Source organism: Hydractinia symbiolongicarpus, chromosome 6 (genome assembly GCF_029227915.1).
Source record: "Hydractinia symbiolongicarpus strain clone_291-10 chromosome 6, HSymV2.1, whole genome shotgun sequence".
NCBI classification, from domain to species: Eukaryota; Metazoa; Cnidaria; class Hydrozoa; order Anthoathecata; family Hydractiniidae; genus Hydractinia; species Hydractinia symbiolongicarpus.
In genome coordinates, this window is record NC_079880.1 from 12,160,900 (window position 1) to 12,170,697 (window position 9,798).

The window sequence follows — 9,798 nt, forward strand, 5'->3', positions numbered from 1 at the left end:
GGATAAACCTTTTGGGCAATATACCCCCTGGTAAAATACAAACAACACACAAACGAGGCTTAACATTACGCAACAAGATGGCATCCCCAACTCAAAAAAAAAGATGGCCAAGAGAAAAGGACACGGGTCGCTTTCGTTTTCACAAAATTATTTGCAATAAAAAGAAGATCTTTCAGCAGCTGGGCCAATTTCCAATGCAATTTACCTGACCCGTCTTTAACGGTAGCTAGCTACTAGTTAGCTAGCTAGATTGATAACGCGCTATAAGTTAGTCTAGCTAACTAGCTGCCTACCATGCGATCCAGATGTTATATAGCTTGGTACCAAGCTATAACATCAGGATCGCTTTGAAACGCTTCATGAATTTAATTTTTTTCTTCTTGTTTGACAATTTTTTGCATTATTTCATTGAACAAAGTTTAAGAAGGAATGCTTTGGTGGGCATTAGCTTAGTGGTTATTGATGAAGATGTACTGATGTAGCATAGTTTTTATAACTCAAGGGTCCTTCGAAATTTTTTTTCGGGCCCTGTTAGTGAATTTTAAAAATTTTAAAAATTTGTTCGTGGCCTGAACATTCTTCGTTGTTCGTAAGTAATTCCTCTTTTCATCAATTCCGATAACTTTTATCTACAAGACACGCCCCTGAGCCTTCCAAAAATTTATCCGAATGTGTGTATTTCACAGATGGAAATCCGCTAAAAGAGGGGGGAGGGATTCTGAATCTTAGCGGCAATATCCTGCTAAAGGGGTCCGAAAAATTTTTCAAAGGCCCCCAATTTCTCAGAAGTACGATTTAATGTGAGTGATCATATAGCCACCAGGTTAACCCCCAAACATGTGAATGAAATTGTAGAGATAGCACATTAAAATGTTGTATGTTCTCTTCGCATCGTCCCACCGACTCATTTTGGTAAATAAAGAAACTAGTTTTCGCAAAATTGACAAAAACTCACAAAAATTAATTTCTGTAAAAATTTTTCCTTTATGGTGCTCATATGGCTACTAATAGTTTACAGGTCAGCGAAAATAGGGTCTGCAAATATATAAATAAAGACCCAATTAGGGCCCACGCTCAATTACACAACTCCTGGCAACATCCAAAGGCCCACATAATGTGCCATCTCCCCAATTTCCCTCACATGGCTTGTGTTAACCCAGGACTATGGTAACATTTACTTGCCCATGTTAAATCGCCATCAACAGAAATCGAACCCCGGTCTCCCGCCCAGAGTACGAGAGCTATAACCACTAATCTACTGCGACACAATGATTGACGTACGTATAATATTAATCAAAAACTTTCGATTCAGTTTAAGTATGTTCTTGTTTTTTTCTTGTTTTTTAACACACTGAGACAAATGTGTGAACCGAACTAATTAACTAATAGATCGAGCATGAAATTCCCATTAAATAATTTATTATTTTTCCTGCATAAAAATTAATTTCGATGGAATAATTCATTCTTGTTCTATGTCGATTATTAATGCATTTAATCTAAATGTCATTATTGCAAAAACAAAAGCAGAAACGGCAGAGATATGCGAGAGGGGTGAACAAAACAAATAATATATATTGTCTTTTTGAATTCATTTATTATTACCAGTAAATCATAAGCAAAGCAAATTTTATTTTGATATTCCCACCCCTCTGTCCCTAAATTATCGTTTTTTTAGTTTGGAAGTTAGGGCGGGAGGGTCACCCGAACCAGGTATATTTGCAATCACCGCCTAACAGAGGGTATTGGTAATCTTCAAGTTGTAAGTTGCTAGTTATGAGTTGGTGAGTTGCCTCTTGGTAATCAATTCCTGGGAAAATGTGGGCACTGAAGTTCATTATAATTGCTAAAAAAACGAATAAAATTTTCTACATTTCGTATAAAGAAAAGCATATAATTCACAGACCAAAAAGCAATATTTACAAAATGTTTTGTGTTTGTAGAAATGTTACGAATAAATATATGTCATATAAATATTTCAAATCATTTATTATTAAATTAACATAAAACCTGAATTTTATTTGCAGATTCAAAGTCAGCAACAAAGGGGTTTGTAGCTATATTGAATTTCCGAAGAAACGTGTTATTGTGTGATTTAATTTAAATAAGAGTTTTATTTTGGAATTAGTTATGCAGAGGTCCTATTTTTTTAAAAAAATTGAGAGAAATAACTTTATTATTTTAAGTGTATAAAAATAAAGTTGTACCATAAAAAAGCAACCTACTGACCTTGGAACTCCCAATTCACGCAATTCATGACTAGAAGATTTCCTCTACCTTATAACCAATGTCAAATCCATGACACCAGCTTTAAAATACAAAAACTAATAAAAAGAATCAAATCAATAAGAGTGCTACTGTTTTCTGTAAACACTTGTTGGTTCTCTATTAAGTTGTTTTAGGAAGAGTGCAGTAAAATAATTTGAAGGAAAGAGAAGAGCAGGGTTTTAGTTCAGATATTTAAATTGCTAATTTTTCAAAAACTGAGAAAAACTCATGCAATACGATGCATTATTTGTTTGTTAAGCCTTAAATTTATCTTTCACAGTACATATTGTAAAAAGTTTAAATTAAAGATTAAATCAAAAGATGTCTATGCGTACAACTTGTTGTGGCTGCTGGTCAGCCTTGTTAAAGTCCTTTGAAGGAGAAAGAAGGCATGGTGGAAGGTAGACATTCTGTTGAGATTGAATTATTTTGCGTCACTCCTAGTACAACTGGTTTCTTTTTTTGTTTTTTCATTTAGGTCATACCGACGTGCCAAGTATAATGAAAGAGAGTACAGTATTGAGGTAAATGTATTGTTTAGTTTAATTTGTCGAATGATCAAGAGTTAGAACTAGTCAGTAGCCTGTGGAGAAATGTACAGGTTCTCATATCATGTCAAATTTTGTGTAGTCATAACATAACTATAAAATCGTGCATAAAAAGACAATGGGGGATTGAAAGCTATGTGATTTAATCTGCCATAGAGATGAAAAAACAAACGTCTCAAATAATAATAATAGCTATCATCTACGTTTAAAATGCACAGGGCTTAATTCCATTTATAGTTACTGCTGACCGTGGCCATGTAGGGTTTTAAACAAATAGTAATAACACGAATTTTATATAAAAAGCAAATTTAGGGAAGACTCAAATTTCAGTCCTAATAATTCAGCACTAAAATAGCGATAAGTAAATACAATAACTCAGCATTTTTTATCTTTATTTTTAGTTCGAAAATTTAATTGAAGAGGTATGAGCTTTACCCTTGTTTATTTTATTTTACTCTGTGTTGCTAACATCGGTTTAAAAATTATTTTTTTATGTCTTATTTTTTTAGGAGGATTTTTATGCACCACCTGAGTAAGTCTAATGTTTTTATAGTGCTGTCATTCCATCTTCTTACACATTTATTGCACAGTGCTTTATTATGCATTGCAAACACATGCATTTGTTAGAACCTGTGGAAGTTATAAACCTAATTCCCTTTTTTAGTCAACTATATGTTTATATTAATTTGGGAAATGTTCAATCAAAATCTCAATAATAAACTTTTTTTGTGATTGTTTAGCGTTTTTTTACTCATGCGTGCGTTAAGTGATGAACAAACTATGGCCTAAATACATAAAAAAATGCATTTGAAGTTATAAAATAATGTTGCATTGAAAATTGAGCATGTTATAATACGAATGTAAAGAATGCTATCTTTGGATAGCTATGTTTCCTTATTGTAGTGAAAATGTTTTGTGTCTTTAAACAGATCACAACGTTTAGCTCTGTGTGCTTGTTATACTACTACTTGTTATTCAGCCATGCAGTCTCACAAATTGAAAGAGATTTGCTATCCAAAGGGAAATATGATGAATTTCTGCAGCACCAAAGCAAAATTGACATGGAAAGAGATGCTATGGTAAAATAACTTTGTGATTTTTTTATCAAGGTTTTTGCGCATGTTGCATATTTGGCCAACATTGCCAACACACACACCGCATCTCTACAACGAAGAAACAAGAACAATATTAATACAATGCAATAAAACAATATTACACTTTCCTTTTTTTCTAGTTCAAAAGTTTAGATATATTAGGATATTTTTCTACACAATGTTGCAGAACGAACAAGATAAATATCAGTTGTGCTTTTTCTAAAGCTTTTGTAATAGAGAAAAAGCTATATAAAATGAGATTTAATTTACTTTAAATTTTAAAATTAGAAGAAAAGCTAAATTACCATTTTTTCTGTTTGCTTTTCAAATGCCAGCCTTTTACATTATTTTAAAAAGGCATATAAAGACAGAAAAATTTTTTTAAATGTTGAATTATTTCAGGGATTGGACCCTTCTTACATTGGTAAAACTGTATTTTAAGCATTGATTTTAAATCCAATTTGTTTTAAAGTTTTTAAATTCATATTTTAGTTGCAAAAGAAGGAGGAAGATGCAAGATTGGAAGATGAGGTTCGAAACATTTATTCTTGTGTTTAAAACTGCTTAATGATAAGGCTTAATGATAAGTTTTTTCTGAAAACCCTGAACAAAAAAACATTTAATATACCTGGAATGAAAATGTCAAGAACAAGCATTCCTAAATGGTTGTGAAGTATTGTTTTTCGTTTTGTTTGAATCTTTTTTACCTCCCTATCCGCACGATTAAATGTTGACTCTAAACTTTTTTGTTCAACTTGATTGCGTACAAGAATTCTACTGATGATTCTGCTAATGTACAGCAAAAAACACCTTGAAAAACAGCTAAAAGATAGAAAAAATTCAACCAGCGTAAAAAATCAGCAGACCATAAAAGTGCTTATTTTTTATAAAATCATCTGTGTTTTGTTACACAATCGAATTGTAACTTCTTCGTTACAAGCAATTTACAGAAACCAATTGCAGCATAACATATTTATTATGAGTTGGGTGAGAATACACAAGTTGTGAAATACCTGCACCTTTCATTATAAATTTATTTAAATCAAGAAAATTTACACTGTACCTTGTTATATTTACTAGGCATATATTCAAGCAAAGAAGGAAGCATCTCGTGTGTCCAGACAGAGCCTTAATAAGAAACAGGTATTACTGTGTTTATAAAGAAAATTAATCAGGTCCAAGTTACTGATGTGGCAACTAAGTTTAAATAATAAACATATGAACTAGGTCCTATTGAACTGTGTAGCAACCAAAGATTTGCGTAGCAACTAGGGCCAAATAATTGGTGTATAAACGAGGTCCAAAAGATCTGTCTAACAACCAGGTCTTAATAGTCATTGAAATAGAGCATTAAAAATGATAGCGTACTTTGGGAACATTTTCAAAACCAATTTTCTAATTTTTTAACTTTCTAAATTATTATTTTTAAAATTGTTTACCTAGAATAACCTTGTCAGTTCCTAGTAGTACTGCTATTAACGAAGGGCCTGCGTATCCTTGTTTATTTAAAGCCGCCATTTGAGCTACGAAAGTCTTGTAAAAACAGCAATTGCTCAACTAGACAACTGTCTTAGATATCAATCCTATCCTCATGGTATACGCTAAGCAGAAAGGATAGATTCCCACTTTATAATGTCTGGTGTAAGTCGGTTTAAACCCGAGAACTTACGCACTGGAAACAAATGCCCTACTACAAGGCTATCACTTTACTGTCTTAAATTAGGCGAGGTTTGACAAATAAATTACTAAAGTTTGGTAACCGTTTTGTTTAGGTAACTTTTACAAAAAGTGTTTAACCATTTCGTTTATACACAAAATTAGAAACCCGTGAAAAACCTTAAAACATGATAAATTGCAACTTTGCGAAATTTAACTCCCGCCAAATTTAAATTTTTATGGTAACAGGATATAGCTATTGTGTAGTCTGAAAACAACCTTGGAAGTTTCCCGAATAGATTCTGATTTCCTGATGTTTAGACGCAGGGACAATATCCCGATTTTGTTTTTAACATTGTTTCTTTAAAATGTGTTAACGTTGCCATTTAAATATTGACTTGATAGAGTCTGGCAAAACCGTGACTATGTAATGTGTAAAATGAAAATTACTACAAGTAACAGTTAGCTATGTTTTTTTTTGTGTTTCCTGATAGCAGTACACATGTAATAATTCGAACACGAAAAATATGTCCGAATGAACGAATGTTTGAACCAGGCAGCTGTAAGCAATAGAGTTTCATACATCAGCGAATAATGAAACCTGTATTATAATACCCGTATACGTCTGTCCGTCTGTCTGTCACGCAAAATGACAGCGTAGCTGCGGAAGTAGCAAGAAGCACGCAGTGCGGTATGAAATGGACGGGCGAACCCGTGGATTTTTCCACGGGCTAACGACTAGTTAGTTTGAAATAGTAGATGTTTGAATTAACGGCTTTCGAGTTAGCGGATCTGTGTTAAGGTTATGAAACCTAGTGGCATATATGTTAATTTAAAATGTTGCATACTCATGCAGAGATGGTGTAGTGATAACGCATTCAGTTTCAGGCTCGAGTCCCCACTCTGGCGCACTTTAAATGTAGTGTTTTCAGCCCATTTGGTGCCACCTACTGGCCGCTAATCGGCTTGTGTGGCAGACAAGCTAGCTAAGCAATACTATAAGTATATCTAGAGGTAATGTAACATAACTACAGTGGGAAGGGAGGAAGAGCTTCCTGTTACTTACGTTTTTACTATATCTGTTAAGTCTCTTGCTTCTTGTATGCAAACCTCGACTGTTAATTTAATAATATTATAATTCCTCTTAGCCGTTTGATAAATCAAAGATATCCAATGCGAGGACGCTTGACAGTGTGGAATTTTCAAAATGGCTATCTGAAGAAAAAATTGACATTACCAGGTTTATATGTTAAATTTTCTGATGATGAAATGCTGATATAAATGAGTGGCGAAAGCCTAAAAAAAGAAATAAAGATTTTGATTGGATTGTTGGGACAGACCACAGGAAACATTGTTACGCTTGATTAAGTTTGGTTTATAGATTGTTTTAAACATAACATGAATTTGTATGTGAAATCTTCTTAACCAAAAGCTTAACTGAAGGATCATTAAAATATTCAACAAAAAATTTAAATTACAGCTACTTAAAAGAAAGTGTTGCAGAAGAAACTTTAGCGGTATTCGGAAAATTTGCAAAAAGTAACGTCAATCGAGTAACATTTTCCTCGCGAAATGTGGCGAGTTGAAATAGTCTCCAAGAGTTTGTAAGAAATAGTAGAACAGCAAAAGCTTTTTTCGCCAAAAATTCCGATTTTATAGAACAGCAAAAGCTTTTTCTCGCCAAAAATTCCGATTTTATAGAACAACAAAAGCTTTTTCAAATCTATAAAATTCCGATTTTATAGATTTGCAAAAGCTTTTTTCGCCAAAAATTCCGATTTTATAGAACAGCAAAAGCTTGTTCTCGCCAAAAATTCCGATTTTATAGAACTGCAAAAGCTTTTTTCGCCAAAAATTCCGATTTTATAGAACTGCAAAAGGTTATTCTCGCCAAAAATTCCGATTTTATAGAACTGCAAAAGCTTTTTTTCGCCAAAAACTCCGATTTTATAGAACAGCAAAATCTTTCACCGCAAACACTTTTATTCTTTAAAGTAGTGTTTACTAAAAACAGAAGGCGTGCTTGTTTATTTATTTATTTTTTTACGACGTTGATGTTTTAAAATTTTGAGTTGCATTTTTTTCTTTTAGTCCTGAATTAGACGTTGAAGATTTCGACGCCTTCTTGGAGAAAGTAAAAGCGAAGTCAGCTGAGGCTGTTCGTGGTAGGTTTTATTCGTCGAATTACGCTCTATTTTGTGTGTATACTACACGACCGCAAAAACTAATGGCGATGTTTAAGCGTAGGGGATAGATGCAACCAAAGGATCGTGTGCGTTCTTACATCACTTACGTCTTTTGGACAGCTGTGAATTTATCCTGTTTTTTGATAGCTCTTAACCAATAAATATCGTTATATTCTCTATAACGATAGTTTTTATGGTATTAATTAATATATTCTGCATTGAAACGACTTTTACTAAAAGTTGATATATATAGTAGCACGACCCGTGATATTTGAGGAACTTCTTTTTTTAGCTAAAGATGTTTCCAAGGATGACGGTATGTTTGATCGAACTCTTTCTCAAGGGTTAGAAGCCACAAAGATTGCTGGTGACGCCTTAAGCGCCTTGCAGCCAGTGGAATTGCACGCTGCAAGTGAGAGTCTGGCGGAGGAGGAAGAAGAAGAGATCAACACGCCAGATGTTAGTTTTAATATCCCAAGTGCCTCAATACTGAAAAAAACAACTCATATCCCAAGTCAAGCCTCCATACTGGAAGAAACAACGCCATCTTTAATAACTCCTGAAGCCACAACTATCGCTACTGTCAATACACCACGTAACGTAGCTGAGCATTTAAAACCTGGCACTACGTTTTCGTCACAAAGCGACGATGTTACGTCTTTTAAACTTGTTACGCCTAAAGAGCGACAAACGCATAGTATTTACGAGGATTCTCAAGATGAAGAAGAGGACGATGATTTTATTAGCGCAAATTCCGGAGGCGGATTTGAAGAGCTACTCACATAAATCCACCACGAATTTAAACGATTTTTTTAGGCCATCTTACAATTTATAACTTTATAAGACTGAAACATTTACCATCTTCTACGTTCTTCTTTCTTTCTACTATATGACTGTACCATGTCATCTCTCAATACACACAACACTCGCGTTAAGTAGCTCACTTACGGTACCGTGAAAGTTTGTACGACTTAGCGAACTTCTTCAAACCTCCCTCTAAAAAAGGATTAAATTGTGTGACTTATCGAGAATATTTGAAAATAGATTGCATGTTTTAAAGCAGCAAGATACGTGTTATTTGTCCCAGTTTTTTTTTACTTATCCAGTTTCAAACTCGTCTTCCCATGATCTTTGCTGTTGCCAGGAGACAAATAATCATTAGATAGAGACGTGTAGCTAACATATTTTGAATTTTCTGTTTAAATCAACCTTTTCTCCGGATTTCTTACTCTAGAAACGGATACTTAAAATAAAGATTGTGTTCATGTTTCCTATAAAAAGGATTTGCTCCGAGGCCTAAATCTTCGTGTTCCTAAAGTAACCCTGCGGCCATAATTTGTGTTGTTTGTTAAGGACTTTTATGAAGGAGACGTGAAATAAAGACTGCTAAAGTTGAAATTTCTCTATATATACGAAGTTAAAGGTAAACCAGAGGAAGAAAAATTACTGTAAATCATTTTTCAAAAAGGAAAAAAATCAAAAAATTTTCTGGAGTTGCGAGTTCTTTCATATTGACTGTTAGCCTCGTTTTTATATTGTAATAAATTCCTTCGATAAGCTGGTGTTAATATTGTTCCACAAGTAGTTTAATAATCTTTACGGAAAAGCAGGGAAGGTGAGCAAAACGCAACATTTGTAATTTACACGAATTTATTTATTTCGTTAGTTTGAAAATATCAACATATTATATACATACTTTACATCAATGTGTCTTCATTATTCCAACCATCAATTTTCACAAGTTTTTTTACATCCTACAATTGTTATTGTATAGCATATTTTACCGAATTTTCTGACTAAATAAGACTGCACATTTTTGAAGTTACAAATATAACGGGTGTTAATTTTATTAATAAGTCAGAAACAAGCAATCTGTGGAATTTATTTTTACGAATAATCAAAGAGATAAAAGTATTTTCAAATGAAAAACGAAAAACTCCATGGCTTATAAAGCCCACATGACATCGCATTTCGAAAAAGGTTTTGTGGAGTAAAATCCGCCAAAATAATTTTCGCATAGAAGGAAAAATACATTTCTTTCGCCAAATC

The 9,798-nt window shown here is 33.4% G+C and overlaps 1 protein-coding gene across 1 annotated transcript; it reads left to right on the plus strand.

Moving 5' to 3' along the window:
- Positions 1-2,360: 2,360 nt before the first annotated feature.
- Positions 2,361-9,449, plus strand: LOC130647022 (uncharacterized). The gene is made up of 10 exons (XM_057452732.1): positions 2,361-2,666; positions 2,744-2,789; positions 3,215-3,235; positions 3,323-3,345; positions 3,793-3,892; positions 4,400-4,438; positions 4,988-5,050; positions 6,712-6,803; positions 7,655-7,728; positions 8,042-9,449. The coding sequence occupies exons 1-10, from the start codon at positions 2,587-2,589 to the stop codon at positions 8,533-8,535; spliced, it is 1,032 nt and encodes a 343-aa protein (XP_057308715.1). The 5' UTR covers positions 2,361-2,586; the 3' UTR covers positions 8,536-9,449.
- The last annotated feature ends 349 nt before the right edge of the window (positions 9,450-9,798 follow it).

Excerpts from the sequence above, each read along its gene's own strand:
- LOC130647022 (XM_057452732.1), top strand. The coding sequence starts at position 2,587 with ATGTCTATGCGTACAACTTGTTGTGGCTGCTGGTCAGCCTTGTTAAAG. Across the intron at positions 3,346-3,792 it reads GATTTTTATGCACCACCTGA|CCATGCAGTCTCACAAATTG; the intron begins GTAAGTCTAATG and ends CTTGTTATTCAG. Across the intron at positions 3,893-4,399 it reads ACATGGAAAGAGATGCTATG|TTGCAAAAGAAGGAGGAAGA; the intron begins GTAAAATAACTT and ends TTCATATTTTAG.